The sequence below is a fragment of the Vespula vulgaris genome, chromosome 6 (genome assembly GCF_905475345.1).
Source record: "Vespula vulgaris chromosome 6, iyVesVulg1.1, whole genome shotgun sequence".
NCBI classification, from domain to species: Eukaryota; Metazoa; Arthropoda; class Insecta; order Hymenoptera; family Vespidae; genus Vespula; species Vespula vulgaris.
Window position 1 is genome coordinate 15,547 of NC_066591.1, and position 26,954 is coordinate 42,500.

The 26,954-nt window shown below is 39.0% G+C and overlaps 6 protein-coding genes and 1 long non-coding RNA gene across 16 annotated transcripts in view; 3 read left to right on the forward strand and 4 right to left on the reverse strand.

Moving 5' to 3' along the window:
* Positions 1-114: 114 nt before the first annotated feature.
* On the forward strand, positions 115-3,659 carry LOC127064839 (uncharacterized). Of its 2 annotated transcripts, XM_050996430.1 has the most exons (5): positions 115-590; positions 1,549-1,779; positions 2,078-2,410; positions 2,723-2,965; positions 3,155-3,659. In XM_050996430.1, exons 1-5 carry the CDS (start codon positions 248-250, stop codon positions 3,409-3,411), a joined length of 1,407 nt encoding a protein of 468 aa, XP_050852387.1. In that variant the 5' UTR covers positions 115-247; the 3' UTR covers positions 3,412-3,659. The 2 variants fall into 2 exon arrangements, with proteins under 2 accessions (XP_050852387.1, XP_050852388.1); XM_050996431.1 differs by lacking the exon at positions 1,549-1,779.
* A 630-nt stretch (positions 3,660-4,289) lies between these two features.
* On the reverse strand, positions 4,290-7,910 carry LOC127064837 (protein tumorous imaginal discs, mitochondrial). Of its 3 annotated transcripts, XM_050996427.1 has the most exons (6): positions 7,697-7,910; positions 6,831-7,294; positions 6,480-6,743; positions 5,903-6,347; positions 5,240-5,352; positions 4,753-4,901 (listed from the first exon to the last, which is right to left on the reverse strand). In XM_050996427.1, exons 1-5 carry the CDS (start codon positions 7,890-7,892, stop codon positions 5,252-5,254), a joined length of 1,470 nt encoding a protein of 489 aa, XP_050852384.1. In that variant the 5' UTR covers positions 7,893-7,910; the 3' UTR covers positions 4,753-4,901; positions 5,240-5,251. The 3 variants fall into 3 exon arrangements, with proteins under 3 accessions (XP_050852383.1, XP_050852384.1, XP_050852385.1); XM_050996426.1 differs by lacking the exon at positions 5,240-5,352 and having other exon boundaries at positions 4,290-4,901; positions 7,697-7,909; XM_050996428.1 differs by lacking the exon at positions 4,753-4,901 and having other exon boundaries at positions 5,239-5,352.
* Positions 7,864-13,178, forward strand: LOC127064841 (ceramide phosphoethanolamine synthase). 2 transcript variants are annotated; one of them, XM_050996453.1, is made up of 6 exons: positions 7,864-8,721; positions 9,059-9,397; positions 9,496-9,824; positions 9,934-10,077; positions 10,176-10,330; positions 10,453-13,178. In XM_050996453.1, exons 2-6 carry the CDS (start codon positions 9,092-9,094, stop codon positions 10,851-10,853), a joined length of 1,335 nt encoding a protein of 444 aa, XP_050852410.1. In that variant the 5' UTR covers positions 7,864-8,721; positions 9,059-9,091; the 3' UTR covers positions 10,854-13,178. The 2 variants fall into 2 exon arrangements, with proteins under 2 accessions (XP_050852410.1, XP_050852408.1); XM_050996451.1 differs by having other exon boundaries at positions 7,864-8,334.
* Positions 9,275-9,830, reverse strand: LOC127064842 (uncharacterized). Its single transcript, XR_007781841.1, has 2 exons — positions 9,704-9,830; positions 9,275-9,589 (listed from the first exon to the last, which is right to left on the reverse strand). It is a non-coding gene; the product is annotated as an uncharacterized LOC127064842 (long non-coding RNA).
* Positions 13,179-13,318: 140 nt separating the features above from the next.
* LOC127064838 (SET domain-containing protein SmydA-8-like) lies at positions 13,319-15,715 on the forward strand. The gene is made up of 4 exons (XM_050996429.1): positions 13,319-14,148; positions 14,331-14,708; positions 14,822-15,160; positions 15,237-15,715. The coding sequence occupies exons 1-4, from the start codon at positions 13,724-13,726 to the stop codon at positions 15,550-15,552; spliced, it is 1,458 nt and encodes a 485-aa protein (XP_050852386.1). The 5' UTR covers positions 13,319-13,723; the 3' UTR covers positions 15,553-15,715.
* Positions 15,716-15,806: 91 nt separating this feature from the next.
* On the reverse strand, positions 15,807-22,358 carry LOC127064836 (protein NDNF). The gene is made up of 7 exons (XM_050996425.1): positions 19,536-22,358; positions 17,662-17,792; positions 17,280-17,583; positions 16,910-17,156; positions 16,599-16,832; positions 16,262-16,417; positions 15,807-16,185 (listed from the first exon to the last, which is right to left on the reverse strand). The coding sequence occupies exons 1-7, from the start codon at positions 19,823-19,825 to the stop codon at positions 15,814-15,816; spliced, it is 1,734 nt and encodes a 577-aa protein (XP_050852382.1). The 5' UTR covers positions 19,826-22,358; the 3' UTR covers positions 15,807-15,813.
* A 740-nt stretch (positions 22,359-23,098) lies between these two features.
* The window catches only part of LOC127064574 (protein jim lovell), a 15,959-nt gene continuing 12,103 nt past the window's right edge, over positions 23,099-26,954 (reverse strand). For all 6 annotated transcript variants that reach the window (XM_050995803.1, XM_050995801.1, XM_050995802.1 and 3 more), the window contains exon 3: positions 23,099-26,954. This exon is cut by the window's right edge and continues 6,038 nt beyond it. The gene's annotated coding sequence lies outside the window, so the exon portion shown is untranslated.

The window sequence follows — 26,954 nt, forward strand, 5'->3', positions numbered from 1 at the left end:
CAAAAAAGAGAGTAAGATAAGAAACGAATAGGAACGAGTAGGAACGAATTTCGTACGCAAGACGTTTTCGCATGCGTTTGATCTCTTCGCGTTCAATCGATCGAAAAAAAAAAAATAAAGGCGCTTCTTTGTCACATAAATTGACAATAATTGATCCGAAAGAATAGCGCGAAAGTTTCGTTCGACAGGTGGTCGAAAGTGCTCGATCACGATCGCGGCGCGTCTATCGCTTTTCATACTCTTTCCAATGGACGTTCCCCTTTTCCCGGCACCACCGGTCTTTGGTGGCGCCTCGACGTCCATCAATGACGTCCGCGACGTCGCCTCGTCTGACGTGGTGACGCACCGGAAAGGAGAACGACATGCAGCAGCCGTCACAGGGAATGCTGCTTCATCTTTGGGATTTGGAAAAATTCCCGTTGTTCGCGGGAAAGGATATCGTCGTAATCTTGTTCATCCGAAGAGAACGAAGATTACGAAAAAGGCGCATCGACGTCACGTTATCACCGAACTTCGCGTAAGAATGACCGAACCTCGAGATAAGGACGAAGACGAAGAGGACGACGACGACGTTGTTATCTGCGCCGATGGTAAGCATCTCGATAGATTTATAATCGCTTTTCTATTTTCCTAAGCTATTCATGAACTAAATCGAATTAAAATACAAGTCGGTGCTTACATTTACAATTAATCGTTATTACGAGACGGAAAGGATGACGTTCTCGTTACTTCTTCGTCACTTGCTACTAACGGAGACGTTAAAATTGTAGACTCAAAGAGATATACATATATCTGTATTATTTTATACCTTCATAAAGAAAAAAGAAAAAAAAAAAATAAAAAGAAAGAAAAGAAAAAAAGCAAAAATAAAAAACAAAAAAACGCTTCCTTCAGGACAATTCCTAATATATGAGAATGTTGAGTCTACATTCATTGCGTTTTATTACATACATTTTTGCAATTTCGTTGAAATTCGCTCAAATAATTCCATTTAACTAGGAGTTTATTTTCTCCGACAAACTGCAGTTATACTTATCTCATAGTCTCCTACGTCGAAAGAATCGATAATCATCGCGGAAACTATACTAGAATGTATGTATATGTAAATACGTATATGCAAGTATATGGGAATTTATCTCTTTAAAAAATGTCTCGAATCAACCTTTGTACGTACGTCCCCGACGCACATATGCACATACTTATGTACGTACATATATTCTTTTTCGCTTTATCCGTTTGTGATTGTGCACAGTCCAGTTTTTCAAAGTGTAAATTTGACTGCATTTGTACCCATGCTTTACGCGTGACTTTATAATACTTTTAATATTTATAATACTTAATAATATTGAAGTGCGACGAAACATTTAATCTGAACGTTTGCAAATTAAGGGAACCTAACAAACCTATTATAGGACGATTGTTCCTAACTCGTAATCCATCTGTTAAAGGTTTTTGGATCACTATAATTATGATATGCGCATAAGTACTCTTTGAAAAGTTCTTCCTTACATCTTTAGTACACGCATAACGTTTTCTTTGTGAATATAGCTTCGACCGTACCATCGGAAGCTCCGTCTTGGGTACAAAACAGCGTACATCGCAATAAAGCAACGAAATCTATAGCGCTACAAACGGCAGTAAGGATACCTTTACGACTAAAATTTTTACCGTCTCTCGGGGATATCGTCGACGAAAATGATCCTGCGTCTGCCAATTCAAAATCATCCATCATTTGGAAACATATAAGATTTCTGGGACGCCTGACGCTCTCTCAATTCGGTAGGAACAGCAATTGTTCCCCATTTTATGCATCCGAACTTGATGATAAACAGTATCGACGTAATGCATATGAACTACAACTATTGAATAATACTATTTTACAGTTCGTTTCGCGTGTCGATTGCTTTAGGGGGCACGATGGGGGGAGGGAAGAGAGAAGGAGGTTGCAAAAATCAGGGATAAAAGGAAAAATATGAATTACTCATCTAGTAGTATATAGTTCGCGCGTGTGTCTACCTGATAAAAAATTTCAATTACTTTTATCGAAATAAACGACAAGTATTGAAATCGTCTTTAGGACTCGTCTGGTTATTGAGCATATGGGCAATAGCCGGAGCCGCAGCCTTTTGCGCAACGGAAGGACCACGCGAGCGTGACCAGGTCCTAGAATTGAAGGATATGCAGAAAGATCTAGCGGTCGGCTTAGCCACCGAATTACGTCAGCTACGTACGGAGAAAGAGGAAGATATGGAGCCCCTATGGAGTGACAAGGTGCGTCAGTATGTTGCAAAACACGAGCAGCTCCTTCTCGCAGCTGTAAACTCTGGATATGGTGAAACCAACGACGGTGGTCAACTTTGGACCTTCCCCGGTTGCGTGCTCTTCGCTGTATCGCTTCTCACCACTCTGGGTGAGCTGTCAGCTTCTTTTAAATTTTGTCCGGTGCTCTTGTTAGATGCTCGCCTGACGACAATGATAACGTTATGTACTATTCATTTTTCATTATCCATTCGCAACTACGTATAAATACATGCTTCTAATTGATTCTCCTATCGCCCAACAAATATCTCCCATCAAAGACAATAAGGACACGTAAGTAATATAACGTTAATTTTTCATCAATTTAAATTTACCGTTTAACTTACCTCTCAACTAACTTGCCGTTGAAATCGAAGCGAGGTTGCATTTAACTCCTTTTTTGAGGCGATCAATTTTCTCATAGGTTTTGGAGCACCGGTTCCTCGTACGAATGCTGGCCGTACCGTGGCCATCGTATTTGCAGCCATTGGCATTCCAGCACATTTCCTCTTAATCATGAACGTCGGTATTTTGCTAGCAGTCCGACTGCAAAAGTATGCCATTAGGAAAACGTCCAATAAGGACTTACAACAGGATCCCACGGAAATTTGTTGTTCACCGCCAACAATACCTAAGTGGGTCAAACTCGTTCCCTTCGTTTGTATCGGTAAGTGCACAAGTAGAAACCTTAAATCTAACTTATTTTAATCAATACTTTTAATGTACCAGTACATATCGAGAAATATCAAGCATACATATACATACCTATATTTACATGGTACAACGAGGTACGTCCTTACGTATAAAAGCGCTTCAAAGCGATTTTTTTTTCTTTTTCCATATAACGAACACACAGGTGGTTATTACGTCATCGGGGTTTTATGTTTCGGCATAGCCAGATCAAGACCATTAGCGACGAGCGTCTTATTCCCTTTAGATTTCACAGCGGCCGGTGGACTTTCGACAACGCACGGTTATGTGCGCGTATTTTATGCCATATATTTGGAAGGTGCCGTCATTATAGCAGCCGTAGCGGTCGCCGTTGTTAGAGTATCGGCTACTCAAAGTTTGACCAATATCGGTCTAAGGTATGGTTTACTCACTGAAGCCTGATTAATGGAAAAGTATACCCCCTTCGATCGAATCCATTCGCGCGTATCGCATACTAAATATATCCTTGACGATTCTGTAAGAATTCTTTCGGATTATCTCTTTTTTTCGAGAACCGAATGATGGATATACCGTTAGACTCATATACGGTGACTCATTGATCCTTAATTTATTAATAAAAACAAACATATTTAATTTACTTGTACCTTACAAGTTTAATCCGAATTAATAAAATTTTCATTTCTACGTCATCACTTTTGAGAAGAGTTCTATATGATTTAAAAATTATATTGCCATATTCCTATGAAAAGTGTTCATTGGTTCTACGTAAAACTGATAATCAAAGCAACGCACGCATCGATTTTACGAATGCTTTTCTTTCACATCGCAAGTTTTTATTGATTTCGATTTGTTTGACACTACGGTGGACTAAAATTATATTTGTTGATATGGATTATCTATCTATCTATTTGTCTATATTTTATGCGCACGCACATACACGCACGCGCGCGCGCGCGCACACACACACACACACACAAAATCGTACGATCGTTAAAAGAAGAGAGTACAAAAAAAAGAGATTATATTACAATTATTATATCTTTTGTACAGTTTCTATTGCACAAGTCGTGTGACAATAAAGTAGAACTGAAATCCAGTGAAATTAATCCTCGACTTTATCACTACACCCAGAAAATCGCAAGTTTTCACGTAAATTTCCTATTTTTGAATAATATTTCCATTCCATATGACGTACGAATACGGCTAAATTATACTTGAGACCTTATACCTGCAAAAGTACCTTTCACAATAGAAGGATATTAATCAGGTTCGAAGAGGAAGAGTGGATCAATTTCAAAGGATCCGACTACTCAACATGCTTACTCATTTACGTGGCTCTAATTTGCCATATTTATTATACCAATAATACACGTACATATACTGTGAACAGCTAACTTGTTAACGATTCTTATGCCACACATTATATCGCTATATTACATAATCAACTGAAAATCGATCATTTTTGATAAAACATAATTCAATCTAATGAATGTAACGTTAATGTTTAACATGCGATGGTAGGTATTCACAGCGTCAGTGTAATATCAGATCCTCGTTAATTACATAAAAAAATTTATGATATAATGTTGTAATAATTTGTGACATTCACTATGACGTGAATATCGATAATGTATTAAGTCGATAACTCTTTTATTTATTGATAACATTTATAAGAAACTTATCACCTTACATAGCACTACCATTACGAGCCTCTTGTTTCCTTATATCGTTACTACCTTCGTTTCTCCTATCGTTATTTCCGGTATTAACATCTGAATCAATATTAACCGACATCTCGTTTTCTTGCGCTTTATCACCCGGGTGCTGAGGTATAGAATCTGAAGATTTATTGTTGCAAGTTGATTCGTCTCCTAGAGCCACTCGTATGGATCTTACCAAATCTAGTGGCCCTACAAAAGATTGTTTTGTTCCTGTGAACAAGAAATACACACATTTTTTTAATTTGTACATACATTTTGTTAACGTCATTCTTACAAAGTCACAATGTGGAAAAGTGCAATTTGAAGTATAATAAGTAGAAGCTCTTTTCTTAACGCTGATTTACTAAGCGCGGGATATCAATCAACGTGGCCAAATCGATATCCTCGAAACGTTCCATGTATATCATATATTTTCCTCGAGAATAATTACATATTAAGTTGATAAAAAATTGCGCAATTACCTATATTAGAAATGCGGTAAGATAGTTTCTCGAATATACGACGTAAAATGCTCCAGGGTATTTCTTTCTGACACACAATTAACTTACCCAAAAGTGATTTTATCCAAAGATAGCTTTTTTAATTTTGTTAAGTAGGCCATTGCTTTGATCATGTTCTATGTCCTGCCACGCTTGAGTTTGCTTCTTTGGACCTGTAGAGCCTAGAGAAGAAATGGTTTTAAATGGAGGCTACGATTGTTTATGTCGAACCAGCATTCCAAAAAAAGAAAAAAAGAAAAAAAAAAAGAAATCTCAATGTAATTATTATCTCTCTATACATATACTTTTGTATGTGAATACTTGATCTCAATATTTGAAAAGAAGAAAAAAGAAAAAAAAAAAAAAAAGAAGAATTGGAAAAATTACAAACCACAAAACGTCAATGAAACGCATATGTCACATTTACTATACAATTTATTCGGTTAGCAAAGACAGGTACAATTAAAAAGAAAACTCAAGCGATGCACAGGTCTAACTGGTCCTATACGATATTCTAACATTCTATAGTCAGAATATTTGAGCCAGAAGATGAAATTGTGTGAAAGATCAATAAGCAAAGTGATAACTACCATTCGAGAGAGAATTAATTATTTCATAATCATAATCTATGTATCAATGAAACATGAAATAGATGGAAACGCTCGGAAAATTAGGAATTCAATTTTGTTGCTTAATCTTTAGAATATCAGGACTTCTTATATCTATCCTTACCATCTGTTTTGTAAGTTATGCCATATATACTGCCTGGTGTGTCAGATTCAAGTTCTGCGTATGCTTGAAGTAAAGCTTTCTGTTTTTTCGTTAAATTTGTGGGCACGATTATTTTAATATTTACGTAATGGTCACCATAACCATATCCATTTACTTTCCTCAAACCTTTGCCTGTTAGGCGTATTTTAGTATGCGAGTTGGTAGCCGGACGGATCTGTACAGTCTGATCCTCATAGACACCTTCTATCCTTATTGTACCACCCAGTACAGCTTGAGACAATGATATTTCGGCATCAGTATGTACATCGGGTCCGTCTCTGCGAAAGTACTTAGATTTTTCCACACGGAATGTTATAAATACTTCTTTATTACCAACAGCCAAGCGTACTGTTTGGCCATCCTCTACACCAGCTGGTACCGGTACGGTTACTTTTTTAGGTTGCACCTTTTGCAAAAGATCAAACAATTAAAACAAAATTTCTTTCTCTCTCTCTTTCTCATATAAATAATAAAGGACGTATCATATTAAAATACTAGAACATGTTGGAAGTAAGTTTAAACGACAAGTATACTTTACCGTTTGTCCTTTCCCTTCGCATTCCACGCAAGGATATTTTATGTACATTCTGGTACCATTGCAATAGCGACAAGTTGAGCGCATTACAAAAGGTCCTGTGCTAATTGTTTCCATTCCAGTACCATTACACGGTTGACATCTGACAGCCTTTGTTCCTGGCTCACACCGGGAACCAGCACATTTTGTGCATGTATCTATCACGTTTAATTCAATATCTTTATTTACGCCTCTGGCAGCTTGCGAGAATGTTAGATTCATTATTACCTATACACAAAGAAAGGACGTTATTTCGAAAGAAACCAAGATTACTTTGAAAAGTAGTTTTAAGATAAAACGTTCAAGTAATTATACCTCCTGTGATGCTCCAAAACCATATTTTGATTCTGCAAAATCCTCAAAATCACCAAACATGCCACTTTGAAAGCCAGCATCTCCAAAAATTTTTCTAAATAATTCTTCTGGATTAATCGTTGACCTAAACTGCCACTGCTGTTGAAAATCCTTAGTGCTTTGTCCGCCTCCTTGACCCATTCCCATCTGTTCCGAAGTTGCACCCCACGTATCATATTCTTTTCTTTTTGCATCATCGCTCAATACTTCGTAAGCTTCAGAAACTTCTTGAAACTTTTTACTCGAATCTGGATCACCCTTATTCGTATCAGGATGATATTTTTTTGCAAGCTGATAGTAAGCTTTTTTTATATCCTTTGCAGAAGCATTCCTTGATACGCCCAAAATTTCGTAATAATTACGTTTTAGAACCTTATGCGTCGTATAAATCGTTCTGCACTGCTGTACAAAATTTTCTATAGTATCTGAAAATGTATTGAAAGTTAAAAGAAAAATTAAAAAGTTGGAAAAGTTGCTAAAGTAATTGTTCAATCAACAGTTCGATAAATATTTTAATAATACGTGATAAAGCATTGAAATAACACGCGGGAGGCATGATATTTAGATGTTGCATGAGGTTATGTTCGACTTTTGATCATTTCTGTGCAGGATGTTACTTCTCAGCGCATGTAATTTGTACGTTGATTTAAAAATCGTCAAATATAAAGGATATGTGCGATCGCTTCTTGGATAGTTTAAAGTGACGCAGGGCGCTCTTTCGTTTGCATAGTATATATAGTAACGGCAGGTTATAATATATGAGAAGGTAAAAAATGATGTAATCTAGATCCTTCGTAGGACGGATAATATACGACGTTATACGTTACGTTTTCCCATTTTCTTATTATTCCAAGTATCGACATCCACCGCCAAAGTCGCAACATATCGCTGACATCCATTGCATCGTTGTAAAGTGCTGCACGATAATTTATGAAGTTTATTACAACTAATTAAACTGATATTTTTTGGCCTAAAAATTATCGCGAGTCCTTTGCCGGCCGCCATGTTGTACGAAAGACGCATGGCTCCCTTTTCATATCACGTGATACAATAAGCAGACGACGTCGTATTTAGATTTAGACGTTGCTTCCATTTTTAACTGTTTTGGTTTCTCGACGTTGGCGCTACTGGATTGGTGAGAAGTATACTTGCATGAGTAATTCATCTATGAGTCTTCTCTCTTCTGGATTTTCTCGTCGCGCTCTTTGTTACCATGCATTGACTGTATAGGAAATAATAGGAAAGGTCTATCTATGAGTATAATATTTATGGTTTTTGTGTACTTATGACACCAACAGAGTTCAAATCGGGAAGTATAAGGAAATAGAGAATAGAGATACTATGATACATACGATACTGGTATTAAAATACGATATCAACGATTTGATTATAGGAAAAAATAGTTCATCACTCGTATTCTGATGTTAACCCTGATTAAAATGTATTCCAGTCTTTTCTGATACAAGTACTTAAATATCCTTTTAACGACTTATGTCGGCTTATGTTAATCAAGAGCATCGCTGTACCTTAGGAATTTCGTATTCTTTTCGTTATTTCGTATAACTTATTCATAAATAGGTAGAGATATGATAGAGATAGGGTATGATTAAACATTTACCACTATGTATTCGCGAAGATACATATCGATACATGGTTCAAATCGAATTCGGAGCATTCTGTGTTTATTACATTCAAATCGATGATATTGCTTTGTGTAAATTGTTTACAAATAACGTCAACATATGAGCATTTCTGACAATAAAGTTATAGAAATTATATTCCAATATGTACGTTAAGCACACGAAAATACTGTGATAACGAAGCTGAGAAGTTCCAAGGGCACAGTTACATGGTGAGTGAATGTTTTGCGAAATAGGTTATTCCTTAATTCCTGAGCTACGTTTTTGAACAGCCGATATGTATATACGGAGAAATACAGAGAATTTTACGTATACATAACCCCTTCATCGATGTTTATCGAACATAATTTCTTTAAACGCATTCCCCCGCATGACTCGTAATTCAGTTCGTATAAGAGCTTAGATCAATCTATCTCTAGTTTTTAACTAGGTAGTTTTTCTTTACTGGATCACCATGTAACTGAATGTGCGATGCATATAATTACTCGTTTATACTTTCTCTCTCTCTTTCTCTTAATGACATCAAGTAATAAAATGTTCTTTCCGTAGAAGACAACTTTTAAAAGACATTTGATGCGATAAATGATGCCTGCGAAGAATGTAGTTGATTGGACAACCAACGACGTTGGTGTTTGGCTTACAGAAAATAAACATTTAAGTTTCTTGTCTTTATTTAAAAAGCACGATATAGATGGAAAGGTACTCCTAACTTTAAAAGAAGAAGATTTAAAATCCGCAGCAACACAAGCAAATAAAACGATAGGAGACTTAAAAAGATTGTGTATAAGTATTAAACAATTACAAAGAGACAACGTCGCGATGTTGTTCGAGTTGGGATGTGTCGATTTGTTTACATCACCGCACTTTTATGGCCATCACAAACACGAAGTCAGTATTTGTTACAATTAGCACTTGACTTTGGATTGCTTTAAAATGAATTATTTAACAAATTGTCATATTTTACATTTTATAATTAATCGCAATAGATGCCTAGCACTGGTACAAATAATGAAGGTTCCATAGAGAATGAATTTTATTCAGCTTCGGTATCGGAAGATGGACATGCATCTCACTTGCCACCTGAAATATGGAAAACCTTTATTAGTTTGGCATATTTATTTATTGTTACTTGGATTACTGCCTTTGTAATGGTAATAGTACACGATCGAGTGCCAGATATGAAAAAGTACCCACCTTTGCCAGATATATTTTTGGATAACGTTCCTCATATCCCATGGGCGTTCGACATGTGCGAAGTTACTGGCACTATACTTTTCGCCATTTGGCTTATTGTTCTTATTTTTCACAAGTATAGGTAAAAATATAAGACATAAAGATTGTCTATTTTATGAGACTATCGGTCTTGGATAGAAGTGCTGTTCTCAGCACTTTTTCATCAACTTTTCCTCTCTATCTCTTCATAGATTTATCTTATTACGAAGATTTTTCGCCCTCTTTGGTACAGTCTTCTTATTGCGATGCGTTACAATGCTCATTACATCTCTCTCTGTACCTGGTGCACATTTACAATGCCAACCACGTAAGATGCCAGACGAAGGTTGGACTAGGTGTGAAATGTTATTATAGACGTAATTAAATATAACATAATTGAATTAAACGATAGCGCGGTCTTAATTAATGTATTTCAATAATATTCTTTATCCAGTCCTGCATATGTGGAATTATATAATAAGATCGCAATGGCTTACGTTATCTGGCGTGGTGCCGGTATGTCCATACAAGGTGTTAGAACTTGCGGCGACTACATGTTTAGCGGGCATACGGTCACATTAACCATGTTGAATTTTTTTATCACTGAATGTGAGTATGAATTCGAATATATATAATAGTATTAAACTTCTTTTATTTTATATATAAGAGAAAAAGTAATGAGCGCTAGAAAGATTGGCTGTCTTTTTTAATTTTCCTTTTTCCTTTTTCAGATACTCCAAGACAGCTCTACTTTCTGCATACTTTTACATGGATGCTTAATATGTTTGGTATTTTTTTCATCTTGGCCGCTCACGAACATTATTCCATCGATGTGTTTGTAGCGTTTTATATAACTTCGCGATTATTTTTATATTATCATACCTTGGCCAATAATCAAGCACTGATGCAACGTGACTCGAATAGAACTAGAATATGGTTTCCACTTTTTAGTTTCTTCGAATCTTCTGTCGATGGAATCGTACCAAACGAATATGAGTCTCCATCATTAATCATTTATAATCTAGTTTGTAGAGGGAAAGATATTTGCAACTTTATACGATCGTTTATTTATTTTCGAAAGCCGCGGAGTAACGTAAATGGTAACATAAACAGCACAAGAAAGGAACATTAACAATTTTAATGTTTTGTCAAAATTGGTTAACGTGTTGAAGTTTGTCAATATAAAATCAAATGGAAATATTTAATTTTTATGAAATTAACAACTCGAAGATGATTTATCTTTTATCAAATCGATAAAGTGGATGCACTGATTTTTCACTTGTAAATATCTTTAAAGTGCGTCAATCTAATCACATTTAAAAAGTATTTCTTTTAATTAATACCATATTAATTGTTGGCTGTTACTTTATATTAATTCGGCATCTAAAATAACATTCATTGTTCTATCATTATTATCTATATATTGAATTATTACGTTTTATTTGGTAACTTTACATTTTTTGTTCAAGCGAGAGTACAATTTATAAAAAAAATGCTTTATTTTAGAAACTCAAAATTTTATGAATAAATTCTATGAAAATATTATAATATGAAAAAGAGAAGGAGGAGAGGCAGGGTGCACAATTTTGTTAACGCATTAATAATTCTTCCATCGTTTATATTAATTCGATAAATTTGTATCAATGGAAATTCGAAAAATTTAATTGGACGACTAACGATTCATTTGTTTCATTATCTGTTAGGAAAAAAAGAAATGAACAAACAAAAAAAAAATAAAAAATAAAAGAAAAAAGCAAAAAAAAAGAAAGTGACATAATTAACGTAAGAACATGGTGGAGCTTCGTAACGTATTAGTATGAAATGCAATTGAGATAAATGACGGGATTGTACAAAGTACCGATACTATACTAGAGTTTATACACATAGATTGTTTTATACGAAAGGATGTAGAAGAGAATTGTGTGATAGTAAGAATTACACGCGCGCGCGCGCGTGTGTGTATTGTATATATGTATATATACATATGTATGTGTGTGTGTGTGTATATACATATATATATATATATATACACACATACTTATATGTATGTACATTTCTATTGTACCGTAAATCGTATCAAGAAGGTAATTAATAATTTATCGTTATATATAATTGATTGATTATTATCAATTATAGGGCATTTAGGACACGAAGATGCAACCGGTAGTAAATTGAAGGGTACTGCTGTTGGCTGGCCTGATTTATTGATAGATAAAAAGAATAGAACTTGAACTAAGTGATTTATAAAGATCGCGTCGATATATTTTTTTACGTTTTAAAGAGAAAAAAGAAAATAGAAAAAATTTTGTTCTTTAATTAAAGCAAATAACGTATATTCGTTAAGTAATTTTACTATTCCTTCTAGAAAGTAATCGGAATGGCAGGCAACGGGCTGTCTTATCTGGGCCTAATCGTAGCTTTTATACCATTACAGATTCATTACGACATGCGGGTTACAGTTTGACCAATATTATTACAAATATGTATAAACGTTACATCGTAACGAGACATACAAGCACACAGATTTGTACGATTATGCAAGTATGAATATAGGAGTTAATCAAAGAGGCTATTCGTAAACGAAAATAACATTTTATATTTAAGTTTTGCTATCGAGTCGTGCACGAAACGTGGAACGTGCGTGTCTATATACACGGACGTTAATATACATATATATGTAGATATTTAATATATCGTTAATTACGTATATATGTATTGATAGAATTAAAAGTGCAGTAAATGGCGCATCAGAGACAGCAGCGCGAGTTTTGACAGATATAATGCCAACTTTTTTATTTATTAAATAGATCGTTATTTTTTGTATAAAAGTTATATCGATAAGAAAGGACTGAAATATCTCATCGTATATTTTATTCGTTATCATCGTTGGTCTGAACTTTATTTAAACACACATACGTCTTGCGTTAAATTCATATGAATAAAATATATATACTTATATATTTCAGTTTTGTATAGGTACATCTTCGTAAAACTGAAGAAGAACGCAAATACCAAAGTACTCGTTAAATCATTATTTTGTCGTTTTGAAAAAGAAAGAGAAATATATCATCAATGCATAGTACGTACGTCGTAAGCATTACGAAATAGAAAAGGAATAATGTGAGAAATATAGAAGGAATAATATATGTATATAAATATAGGTTGTGAAAATACAATATTCGAATTTCGCAGGGCACGCCTGCGAACCAAGGGGTTCCGATATTTCCATAATTTTCATTTTCAAACGAATATATGTATATACGTATAAATATAGATGTATAATTTTCTATAAATAATTTTAATACAAGGTACATAGAATTTAAGTGAGATTTTCTTGTTCTCATGATAACGATATTTTCACGATGTTTTCACGATATTTTCACGACATTTTCACGATCGGGCGAGTTAGATTTTATAACGTTGTCGAATGTTGGAATAAAGACTACTTTTCAAAAATTTTGTTTCGATCTTATTCCATTATGATTTGGAACTGAAATTATTCGAAAAGCCATCGACGAGGAAGAGACGGAGGCTTTGTCCGATGGGATATATACTATCAGTATATTTCAAATAGTCGACGTTTATACGAGACATTGGATGACGGCTACGATAAGGATGGTAGCATTATACCAGTTTACTAGTTACAACTAAAATAGTCTCGCTGGCGTAGAAATCTATAATTAAACGTTGGAAGTACGCACGTATGGCACGGTGCTATTCACAGTGGTAGTTCTCTAGTTTGATAGTTCTTACCGAGCACGTTGGTTCGCATACGCGCGCTTCGTTCTTATAGCTCTTTCGTCGGAGAAAAAGAGAAAAGAGAAATCGAACGAAAGATTATCTTATAGATACCCATTGGCGATATATAGATGGATAGAATAGGCATGTATAAATAGAACTGGGACGGGGGAAAATCCATCGACTTTGCGTGCGTTTGTGACTTCTGTAAAATCGTTTGGAACGATCGTTAATTATCGCTAATTCGTCGATCCGAGCAATTCGATGGAGGGGAATCCAGAGGACGGAGAATGTCCGGTATGCGGCAAGCGGGCTCGGCTGAAATGCAGCGGCTGCAAGCGCAGCTTTTATTGTAGCAAGGAACACCAAAAGGAGGACTGGCCGCGACACAAATCGATCTGCCACGCCTGGGAGATCGAGGAAAACGAAGAGGTAGGAAGATATTTAGCGGCAAGGAGGGATCTAACGAGCGGTGAGCCGATCATTTCGGAAGTGCCACTCGTTTGGGGAGCCGCCCCTCATACGTCTTGCAGGGTGTGCGTCGGTTGCGGTCAACGTTGCGAGGATGTCGAAACGAGATGCGCCAAGTGCTTCTGGCCTTCCTGCTCTACGGACTGCGACGCTCTCTTGGCTAAAGACGGCCACGAGTTGGAATGTGCCCTTCTTGCAAAAACCAGAATCTTTCCCAGGTGAAAAACGGCTTTGACGTGCCTACTAGAAACGTTATCCGTAGAATACAAGTATATATCGCTTATAACGTATATTACCACCTATATACGATAGTATATTAAAGTACCGTTAGTATCGATCGATCGATCTTCCTCTTCTTTCGTCTCTTTTTCCATTGCCGTATTTCCGTCGTCTTTCGCAGATGTGACGTTTTGCTAGCGATAAGAATGCTGATACTTTGGAAGACAAAGTCGAAGCGTTGGAAATTATTGGAAAAGCTACAGAGTCACGAAGATTCTCGCGGCTCTGGGACCGACGCGTACGAAGAGGTGCAAGAGGTAACGAATCATCTTGGACCGCTTATCGCGGTCGATCCTTCCTGCGCTAAGATATTGCCTAAAATTTGTGGACTCATCGATGTGAACGCGCTAGAAACGTTACCGCCAGAAGGTTCCGTCGCTATTTATCGTACGGCTTGTCTTTTGGAACACCGTTGTTTACCAAACACACGGCACTTTTTCACTTTGGACGAGAAAGGTAGACCGATCATCACCGTGCTAGCTGTTACTTCGATTAAAAAGTAGGTAAACGCGCGATCTGAGAGGTTAATGAAGGATTCGATTACGATTGCGGCTACGATTGTGGCTACGATTACGATTACTGGCTTAGACATTAACGGATATCATTTTTAAGGGGCGAACATTTGAGTACGAGCTATACTCACGCACTTTGGTCGACGAGAGCGAGGAGGCGACACTTGCTCGCGACCAAATATTTTTCTTGTTCCTGCGAACGATGCGCCGATCCAACGGAACTGGGGACGCATCTTGGTACTCTGAAATGTCCTTACGACGACGGTGGATTTATTCTTCCGAGAGATCCGTTAGATTTTGAAACGGAATGGTCCTGCGATACGTGTAAAGGTACCCTTCGGTCCTCGGAAGTCGCTCAATTAATGGACAGACTCGAGGAAGAAGTCGAAGAGGCAATGAGGGCCCCAAACAAGACCGTCCTTTCCGATCTTCTTTCTCGGTGAGTGCTTCTTGCTCGATTACGCTTTTTCTTCTCCTATCATGAGACAGTCGTACAATCGTATCCATATTTTCAGGCTTCGCGGTCTTCTACATCCAGGCCATCAACATTGCATATCTCTCGGACATTCTTTGATACAATTATTACCGTCGAACGATCCACAAAAATTCGAGCTTTGCAATCTTATAATGAATACCGTCGCCTTGGTAGATCCATACTGCGCGCGACTGACACTCTACGCCGCCATTACTTTACGAGAACTCGCTAATTGTCCAGGACAAGACAAGAAGGCACACTTGTCGAAAGCCATGACTTTGCTGATGCCAGAGCCTGCGAAAAGTCCTGGCGCTAAATTACTACGACTGATAAAGTTCGAATTAGAATATCTTTGATGGATGATCCTATGCAATCCTATGCGTAATCCTATGTAATCCTAAAATATTAGGTTTGAAGGGAAACGTAAATCGATTAAAAAGAAGATCAAGCGGAATACGAATCAGTATGAATTTTATTTTATGTTATTTTGATGAATAGACTTACATATATACGTTCAAATAGAATCCCTCGATAAATCCAAAATCGATATCCTAAAACTGTGAATGTGAACGATTTAGTCGTTAAACGTATCAAAGGACAAGTAGGTACTACAGTTGTCATGGACGCAGACAGGTACGTTTCGTGCGTACGCCTAAAAGAGGATACGACAAGGATCGACCTTTGAGCTGGGCCGTGATCTGTAAAAGATATGCCTTTCCGGGCTGCAGTCTTTTGAGAGTAAACGGAAGGGCTCTGTCTTTCGGCGTGCTCCCTCTTTCTTCACAGACCTCGAACGTATACTCGGATCGACGACGACGATGGAGACCGCACTGATCGGGTACGTTAGTAACGCTGGCCAAAGTTGTGGAATCTTTCAGTTCTCTCACGAGAATGCAATATTTCGCGGCACCGGCAGGCTCTACACCTATCGTCACCTCGTCGCAACTTCTCAAGGAGCGATATTCGCGTGGCGTGCTCCTCGACGGTACCTAACGGAATGAAGCAAGTAAATTTATATTGTAGTTTGAGGAGAAATCGGTTGAAGATCGAGAGAGATAGAGCTACCTGCGGATAAATCGTCGAAGACTCCTGCGTAACGAGCACTTTGATTGCCGAGACTCGCGCTAATTCCTGCGGTGTAGCCGATATGCGTAGGATATAAGTTTTCCCCGAGGGCAGTACAGGTACTCGCAAAGACGCATATCCCACCACTTCTTTTTCCTATAAATTGTAAAGTCGTAAAATAAACGCGCGCGCATAGTGAGGGAGAGGGGGGGGGGGCGGAGGAGAGAGAACGAGAGAGAGAGAGAGAGAGAGAGAGAGAGAGAGAGAGACGCACCACTAGAAGGAAAGAAAAAAGATGCATCGACAGGCGCGCATCATTTCTGTGAGTATGAATTACCCGCAGTATTCCTGGAGCACTTAGTTTGGCCTTGACTATTCCACCGCCGCAAGGAAGAATATGGAAGATACTCGATGCGTTCTCCGGTGGGCGATACCGGAAATTGACAAAACCATCGGTTTTTCTCAAACTCACGGTGGCGTAACGTCCCGTATGTAGCATCAATTCCGGCGTTTTCCGAAATCGGATGGCGTCGGTGGCGAGTTTATTCGAAACGTTGTTACGCATATTAACCTGCAAACAAAAATAATATCATAAGAATCATCTAGTTATCGTTATCTGAACTACATTGTCGCTTTCTCCGAACCAACCACATATAGAGTAAAGTTGTACGTAGTGTCGAACTTCATTCTGTGAAGAGTCAACTTGGTTTGTCGTACGCAATGAACCCCTTCCGGGACACCCCGATATTGATGCTCTCTGTTGCTCGAGGAACTTCCCTTACCGGTGTACGAATGAACGGTGAGAAAGTTTTGCGCGGCGCAAAGCGTCGAAGGATGGGCTTGAGTTCCCGATGTAACGGCCAAACAATAGTTGGATAGGTGCGGATCTACGTGGCTACAAGAAAATAAAGACTAAACTCAATGCTAAAGTAAAGGTAAACGATCCTACGATCGTTTGTCCGTCTCTAACGATTGAATCCATCTCTCTTTGGGGTTAAGTCTACTAAAGTTCACCTACCTTTTGTTCCAAGATATGGTTAGCCGACGTTTGCTTCTTCTCTGTTGAAATCTTAAAGAACGCTGACGATTCTCTTTTTCGCTCGCATAAAATCCTGGCAGATGATTCAAGGCGTTGGACGTTGCATACAACAGTACGGTGCTCGGATCTGATTTTTCGATTTTCCTACCTCGTAATGATTTGATTTCGAACCAGTATAAACCAGCGCGCGTTCGCGCTATCGTAAAATTCTGGTCCTCCGCTCCTTCGTACGTAAACAAAGGCGATCCTGGTTTGAGAGTCTTCACCGGCCATCGAGTCTGATCTATTTATCGATGCGTGTAAATGAAGAAAAATAAAAAATGTCACTAGAGATCTATGTTTTTAACTAATTCAAACTCACATTTTGCTCCTTCCAATTCTAGATCGTTTTCAGGTGGCTCCACGTAACTGACCGTCCACGATATCGGACCGTTGCAGGGACTGACGAGTAACGTGAGAGGTGGACCTTCTCGCGGGTTCAGATAATAAAACCTGCAATAATATTATCTAGATCCAGTATAACTAATCTTGTTCCAGGTGCGTTACTATCGAACAAGTAGGTATCGAAGGAAAGTGAGATCGTAAAAAAAGGATACACACACGTGCGTTCAGCTGCGGTCGATACCGCGAAGCACGTAACGTATATAAAATAGGTAAAACGCGAATGTTGCTATATTTAGTCAGTTCGTTTGATCACGTAGTTCGTACGGTCAACGGCAACGGCACCGGCAACGGCAATGGCAACGGCAATGGCAACGGCACGCTCGGATCACATCGGTTAAGTTTACGCCTCGACGATGCCAGCCTTCTCTTTCACCCTTTCCATCCTTCGGCCTGCACGCGCGTCGGATGGGCGTCGGGACGTTGTCGCCACCGCACGTGCTCGCACGCGCTCGCAAGCGCTCTCTCTCTCTCTCTCTCTCTCTCTCTTCCTTACATTCCCCTCGCTTGCTAGGCGCAGTTGCCTCTGCCGCTGCCAGTGAGACGGCTATTGTAAAATTAGCGTCGGGACACAATGCCGGCGTCGCGGCGTCTGGGGTCGCGGCAGCCACGACCCCCGTGATCTAAATTCGGCCACCGGAGCCGCGTCGCGTACCCGCGGGACCTTCCAATTGATTCTGTCATTCGACTTCGTTCAAGGACCGCGAACGTCTCCCGTCTTTCCTTGCGTTTGATACAGATCAACGAGAGATTAACAGATACAATTTGCAATCCCTTCGAGATTTTACTTCCCTTATAGGAAAATACAATAAACATATATATTATTGCTTTCTTCGAAAAATCTATTCCATACGTAGTCTTACGTTTTGCCGAGAAGTCTTGAAAAAATCCTTAGATATATACCAGCACAGCAGTGCCGTCGTAGCCGCTTTTCGTGGAAACCATCCGATAGTAGAACTTTTATGGTGCGTATCGTCGCGACGCGAACATAACTACTTCTCCCTTCACGGATCGCGACAATTTGCTCTCCTCGAATAGGGCCTCTATCCGAGAGGAGAGACTAACCGCCGTCGTTTAAATAGACACACCCTCTTAAGAATCTGATTGCTAAATCGATCCTTCCTTTTTACATGCTTTCGTTTACGCGTGAACAAATAATTATACTCCAAGATCCGACCTCTTTCCTCTCTCGTAACCTTTCTCATCGAGTAACATGTTCAAAGAATAGTATTACCACGAAGAACAGGCAATGGATTTATTTTCCTAAGATACATGCGATCATATTCCATAACCACCTGATATTGAGCCACGCTTATTTAGGTTCGCGGTTAAACGTCTATTAGTTGAGTTAAACGCAATCCTCGCGTATGTCAAAGAGAACCAATAGAGAGATGACTTATGTCACTAATAATGAAACGAATAAAGAATTATATTATATTTATAGTATTTCTGGTATTATATGTGAAATTTAGTAAGTGATTCGTGACACGAAGGGATAAACGTACGAAAGTTTATGCGTGCCAATGTGCCTTGTAAGTGCAAAAAGTTCGATTATAACGAATATTAATCTTTGTGCTCTTTTCGTTTCCCACAAGGGATGCAAAAATAGCCGCGATCCTTTGTATCTTCCTCTTTGTTTCATTCTCTCTTTGTTTCGCGAGAAAAAAGTCAAGAAGATGTAATTGGGAATATATTCGATCACCGATAATAAAGAAGCTAGATAAAAATATTTATATTCAAAACTGGGCGTTACTTCTGATCCGTCATTGTAGGTATAAAATGTGGAATGCTCACTGCGACACATTGCCCGGTCGAAGGGTGGCAGGTATCTGGTACTCGGGGTGCAACACGCCGGTCCTGTTGAATTCTTGCGCGCGCGTCGGTCTCTCGGCGCCAAAGGGTCTCGGACTGCCTACAGTTCTGCGGGTCTGATAGGACTGCTCCTCTTGTTCCTGCTCCTGCTGTTGCCGCTGTTGCTGCTGTGGTTGAAAGAATTTCTCGCAAAAGGCGCATCCGGTGCAATAAGACGCACAAAATGACGCGACTAAGAGAAGAAAGAGGAGTCGCGAACGGTAAGACGACATCGTGACTATTGAGAACAGGACGGTGTCAAAGGATTTTATAAAAGGAAGGAGGAAGATCGGGGAGAAGTAGGAATAGTATCGCGAAGATAGGAGAAGAGAATGGGGAGTCAAAGAGAGGATAGTGACGACGACGACGACGACGACGACGACAACGACGACGACGACGACGACGACGACGACGACGATAACGACGATGACGATGATGACGACGACGACGACGACGATAACGACGATGACGACGACGGCAACGACGACGACGGCGGCGACGACGACGACGACGACGGCGACGACGACGACGACGACGACGACGGCGACGACGACGACGACGACGACGGCGACGACGACGACGACGACGACGACGGCGGCGACGACGACGACGACGACGACGACGACATCCGCCGTCCAGTGGCGAACGAGTTCGACTGTGTGTCGAGCGACTGTAGACGGCAGAGACGACAGCAGGCTGCCAGCAGAGCTGCCAGTGGAGCTGCCGCTTAGGAAAGTACGCCGAGACGAAACGAAATAACCCCTCTTCGTTTCCTATACAGCCGACGACTTCGTGTTTGCCCCGTCTTCTGGAAGGAACCCTCATCCTCTTCTCCCCACCTTTACCGCTACTACCGTCCCTCATTCGACTCCCTTCCCCCATCCCGCCCTTACGCTCTCTTCCTTCGTTTTTTCCTCCCTCAACTGACCTTTGCAATAAGCTTCATGCCCTTTTTTATTTCTCGTGTATTAATGTTAAGGCGTTCTCTTTTCTCGAAGAATTGTTGATACTTTCAACAAAAAAATGCTGTCGTTGTCATCTTTGACCGTCTCTTATGTTGTCCTGAATATTTTTTCTTTCATTGCACAAATCGCATTGCAAAATATATCGAGATATATTCAACAGGCGGTCCTTTAATATTATTCAAGCTCGATGTTTGCTACTTGTTCATATAGAAAATGTTAAAAGTATCGCGATTCTCTGTATAACGCTAGCACGCACGCGTACTGTATATGCCACGCGATAGCCCTCTAGAAGAAGAAAAAAGCTAATTATTGGCACGTAAGGCAGTCAGTAACGTCGGCTGCATAAGGTAAAGCAAGGCGGATGGACGTCACCACGGACGTCAAACGGCCTTCCTGTTTCATGCGGCGCGAGGAAAGAAGAAGCCGATATGGCGCGAAGATCGCGTAGAAAGGGAAGTTAGTATACGGTAAGGCGCGTTGTATCATGGACCAACGATGGGACGATGATGACAGCAGGTCTGGCGGGTGGCAGGCCAATAAATCATGGCCTGCAGTGTGGGAACCTCCGACTATATGCTTCACGTGTGCAGGATACACCATCGGTAAAACCTTATTCCCGAAGCGAATCTCGCTACGCGCCCATCCGTCTGCGCATACCCGACGCGTCTTCGATGTGTGCGCATCGCGCGCGCGATTTTACTTCTCCGATTCTCTTATCCGTATTCTTCTCCAACTTCTTCGTTGCAACGCTAATATCTGAGAAACTAAACAATATTATTAGAGATTTTCGAAACGAACGATTCGGAACTACGTGTGGAAGAAAAAGGAGGTTTCTTTTTCTTTATTCGCCGCGTTGTTGTCGAAGGTGCAAGAATATAAAATGGGAACTAAGGATAGGGAAACAGCATGTTCTCTGATCCCAACGGATGACTGCAGAAAGACCGTTTGTTTCTTCCCTCGGCTGAACGTCGGCGCCTCGAATGTCGGCTCCGATGATCCATCGGGTATCGAGTTTACACCCGACTCTATCTCTCTCTCTCTCTCTCTCTCTCTCTCTCGAATAGCCTGTTCTTTCTCTCTCCCTCTTTAGTTCTAGTCACGCGAAGACCTACTCCGTTTTACCTCTTTGCCACCTTGCGATACTGACCCTGCCTTCTTCGAGAGCGACACCTTCCAAGTGTAACGAGGTCCAAGTGTCACCGTATAACCGGGCAAGAAATTTTCAGTCAGCCACGACAGCGAACTGTCCCTCCTGGCTACTCCGATGTCGCGCCGGCAACTTGAGATCTTCTTCGAAGCGTGTAGATCGAGCGCGTACACGTACCTACTGCGAGTAAACCGTCGCGAGCTTTCATCTTCTTCCCCATTATGCGCGATGTTGATCCGTCGGTGCCCTACGAAACCAAGGAAATTCGTTGAGAATTCATAGATTTAATATCGCGATTAGATATCATGTACCTATTTTCGATACCTCACCTATCATGCTTTTGGAGAAAAGATTGTACGTAGGTATGTCCGCAAGTTCCACGATAAAAGCGATGCATAGAATCTTCGTCGTTGCCTCTCCTTCTCCACCTCCCGGGATTCTGATCTTTTGGTTGAACCGGCGTATTACTTATTTATTAGGACCGTACCCGGGTGGTCCGCGACATGACGGAATCGATTACGCGAGTTCGCGGAACTGGCCTTCCGCTCGAACCCCTTCGGAATTATGCTTCCACTCCTTCGAATTCGGCGTTCCTCAACCTCCTTCTATGTTGTCGCTCTTCTTCGTTTCCCCGTCTCTCTTCTTTCCCCTTTCGCTCCCTCCCCACCCCCCGCCCCCATCTCTCCCCCCTCTTACTCTTCTTCCCTCGCTCTCCTCTTGCTTCTCGCTCCTTCTGCCAAATCGCTCCTTCTTTTTTGTTTGCACGCTTTTCGTCTCTCGAACTCTTTCTCTTTACCTTTCTAGCTCTATCCCCTGCATCGTCCATCTTCTTCGCCTTACCTTTCTGCTTATTATGTAATCAGAATAACAATAATTGCTTCGGAACTGCTTCGACTGCTCATCAATCCGTGTGACGGCTGGTTGCCCGCGGCTACGTATAGACTTCGATCGTTTGCCGCTTTCTCAAGATCTCTCTCTGCGTACGATTTCAGGGATGAGAACAAAGAATATATTTGCGTTGCTATCGATTTCGATATTATCACTTCAATTCTTGAAAATTATCTCATTTTTCTGGTAATTTCTCATCTATTCCTTTACTATTGAAACTAAATCGTAATCTAATCGATCGCACGATTCAGTCGTTCTAACTAGAGTGCTGGGTATTATATATATATATATATATATATATATATATATGTATGTATATATATATATATGTATATATACATATACACACATATATCGCGTATATTTGGATGCGTCATTCAAAGCCTTCGCTTTTATTGCGAGTTTCAGCGGCGACGCCTTCGAAACTTGCAGCGATCCTTTCGACCGCAAGAAAGATTCATCGAAACACATACTAAGAAGGTTCAGGAAATAATAAATATCGTTAGTTGCAATTGTATGTACAGTTTTTATTTGGGTTAATATAGTAATTCTCCATATCAGGGCAGGCAAATACGATTGGGTCGTCTTATGCGTTAACGTTCCGATGCCTCGTACGAGAGCGTACGTCAGTTCAAAGAGCGAACATGGGGGGTACAAAGGTAGCTAGCCTCGTCCTAGCCTCGTGATTGCGCATTCACACTCTTCTAAGATAAGTACTGCATTTGTTTCTTCTTTAATCTCCCCGTAAATACTCTTGTCTAATTTAATTACGTACGTAATAATTCGATTAATCAATAAATCCGTAATAAATCCGTATAAACGTTTGAATCGTGTGCGTGAGTGAACTAGTGGCGCCGATGTCTGTCGTAGACATCGACTAGGAAGTCTCTGTAGTAACCAGCGGTAAACGTATCACAAGTTATGTAGCAAGTTTATTTATTCGTCATCGGAATGCGAGCGTTCGATGCTCGAGGTAAGTGCCTTTTCCTTTTCCTCTTCTCTCTCTCTCTCTCTCTCTATTTCTTTCCTCTCTCTCTCGCTTTCTCACTCTCGTTTTCGCTCTTGCTCTTTCTACCTTGCTCTCTCTCCTTAATCACGACTTTAAATTTTGTAGATGAGAAAGACGAATTGGACGACGGCATGTTTTTACTATAAAGTTCTTCTCTTTCTCTCGAGCTCGCAAGTTTAAAAGTGCGAGGATAATATTAATAAAGCGCACGCGCACACGTCGAACCTCGAACGCTCGTCTTTATTGTATGTAGTATATAGCATAACACAACGTCGCGACGCTTGTCGTCTCTTCTTCGTTCATCAATGACTCGTTGATGGGACGACGCGCATTTCCTACGTTCGCTGTGATCGCTTATATAATCGTTATTGTATATCAAACTTTATAAACTGTAATATAATGTAAACCTGTAAAAAATATACTGGGTGGCGGCGGCTCTGTATAATATAATAAGTAGTATTATAGTTGTTATGGTACAATTGTAATTAGTATAAATATATCATTATGTTATATATTGCGACGTATGTTTTCATTTCTTCGGTTTTTTCTTTCCTTCGTCGACCGATTCTCTCTTTTCTATCTTTCTCGTTCGCTCTCTCTCTCTCTCTCTCTCTCTCCCTCTTTCTCTCTCTCTCTCTCTTCATTTCACACACGCACGCACGTATACAAACAATCTCTCTCTCTCTCTCTCTCTCTCTCTCTCTCTCTCTCTCTCTCTCTCTCTTCAATCTTCTCTAACTTCCTTTCTTCTTCTTTGAAAATTTCTGGTAAACGTTGTTAAGCTATGCCCATCTCTTCGTCGATTCCCTCACATCGAAGAGTACGATAGATTCTCGTTAGTACAGCAAAGACACTCATATACGATTTACGAAAACTGATACTCAATTTTGTAAACGTAATTGCAAAAACGTTTCATTAATTAAAAAAATCTTAAATTCATCGAAATATTTATTTCGGATGAAAGTAAAAAATCTGTTCGTACTCGTTAGCAACATTAATATTAAACCTACCGACACTTCTTGTATACCTATTCCTATCGTAATCGCTTAAAATGATTGGTTTTTACAAAAAAACTTATTATTTCTATAATTAAATACAAATAATAGTTAATTTTCAATGATCTTTACTATACCATACGATTAAAACTATAGCGTCTCTTCGTTGTTAAATTATCGTGCGCTCAAGGCGAGGCTAGGGCGATTTAGGAACTACATGACAGCACAACCGATGCAAGTAACTATTTCATCTGTATGTTTTCTCTCTTTCATAAATGAATCCAAAGTGAAGAAAGTACGGACTCGAAGATTTCTATATTTTGGCGCGGACAACTCTCGATGGTTCGATCAATCGATTCGAGTTTCATTTTTCAACCCATTCTCTAAGTTTCTTTATTCTGTTTCAAATTCTTTGGTAAATTTAAAAAGATCTTTGGTAAATGTAAAATATGATAATTATTAAATATAAAAATAAATGACATTATAAAAAGTAATAAGAGCAGATTACAAAATGATTCGCTTTGATGGATTATAACGTATGTTTTAAGACACGATCGATAATGTAGAACAAGCATCCGACATATACCGACGGTCGGTATGTGTTATCGAGGAGAAGGACATGGGAGGAACTCTTTTGTGCCATCTTGTGATTGCATCGCGTACATGCTGGCGCGTGAATAAATGTAACATTGATAACAAATATTCATCAATTATTTCGCTCGCTTGAACGTGTCACGCCGCAATGGAGAAACCTCGTGTCTGCAAATTCTACACTTTTTCAATTTCTTACTGTTCGAAGGTTGTATCCGAAGAACAATATAATGCACAATTATCTATATATATATATATATATATATATATATATATATATATATACATATATATAGATATATGGATATATCGTGTGCGTGCGCGCATGTGTGTACACATACATATAAATACATAAATATGTAGATATATATATATATACACATATATAGATATGTATGTATATATACACATATATATAAATACATGTATATTATGTACATATATACATATATATATACACATTCATCTCTGTATATACACACACACACATCCACGTATCATTATCATATATATATATATATACATATATATATGTATATATATATACATATGTATATATTACACACAAATAATCGATTGCGCATTTTTCGATCCTATTTACACGTGTAATATTACATAAATTGAAAATAATGTTTTCAGAGGCATCTTATCCTTTCTTTCTTCTTTCGGTTCTTGCTATACCTCTCTTTCTTCTCCTTCCCTCTCTTACTCATTCTTTCTCTCTCTCTCTCTCTCTCTTTCTTCTTTTCTCATACATACTCACTTTCACTCTTTCTTTTTCTTTAATCTTCTCTCTTACAATCGCTCGTTCGTTCGCGCTAATGCTTTCAACAAGAAAGAAAATACTTTCTCAGTTTTATTTCATATTTATCGAATAATCATACTATTTCACCCCTCATACTGTAGGAACTTAAAGACGGTGACTTCGTGTTGCGCGGAGTCCCAGAGAAAATAAAACCTTTTTATCTGTCGTTTTATATCTGTCAATAATAACGGCCGGCTTACATACATGTACACATGCACGTGTATCGCTTTCTATAAATACACGTATGTGTATACATATATAGATATCTTATTGGTAATGATCATGTAATTAATAATAACGCGTATATAATTACGCGTGTCGACGAGACCGTCGCTTGGCAATATCATGGGTGAGCATAGACCTTGCGATAATGACTATGAGAAAATGATGATAGGGACGATAGCATACATTTTTAGACTTACTAAATGTTAGTAAAAAAGGTGCTTTCCGTTCGCACGATGGACAAATAGAGAGGATTTAAAAAGTCGATATTATCGATCCAATATTGGCTCTTTTCCAAAACGGATGATTCCAAAACGGACTCATTATGTATGCATCTTCTTTTTTCGACAATCCGCATCTCGTTTTATTTTTCATTTTTTTTTTAACTTTTTTTTTAATTTTTAATTTAAAAAATTTTTTTGTTTAATGTTTTTTTTCTAATAATAACGCACGCTCTCTTGATCCATCGTGTGATCGTTTTTAACAAAATAGCAAATAATCGATAATCGTTCGATCCGGCTAATAAAACCAGCTGGATTGATGCATGCGTAAGCTATGGAATCATAAGAAAATCAACCATGCGGCAGTAGCAATAGAAAGATATGTCACGATAGTTTCGTTTCTTTCTTTCTACAAGATCGACGATTCTACTTCCGATCTGTTATGATAGTAAAGGTGCTAAGTGTAACCATAACGCGAACAATGATAATCCTTTGCATCGATAGCCGATATTTAATGAA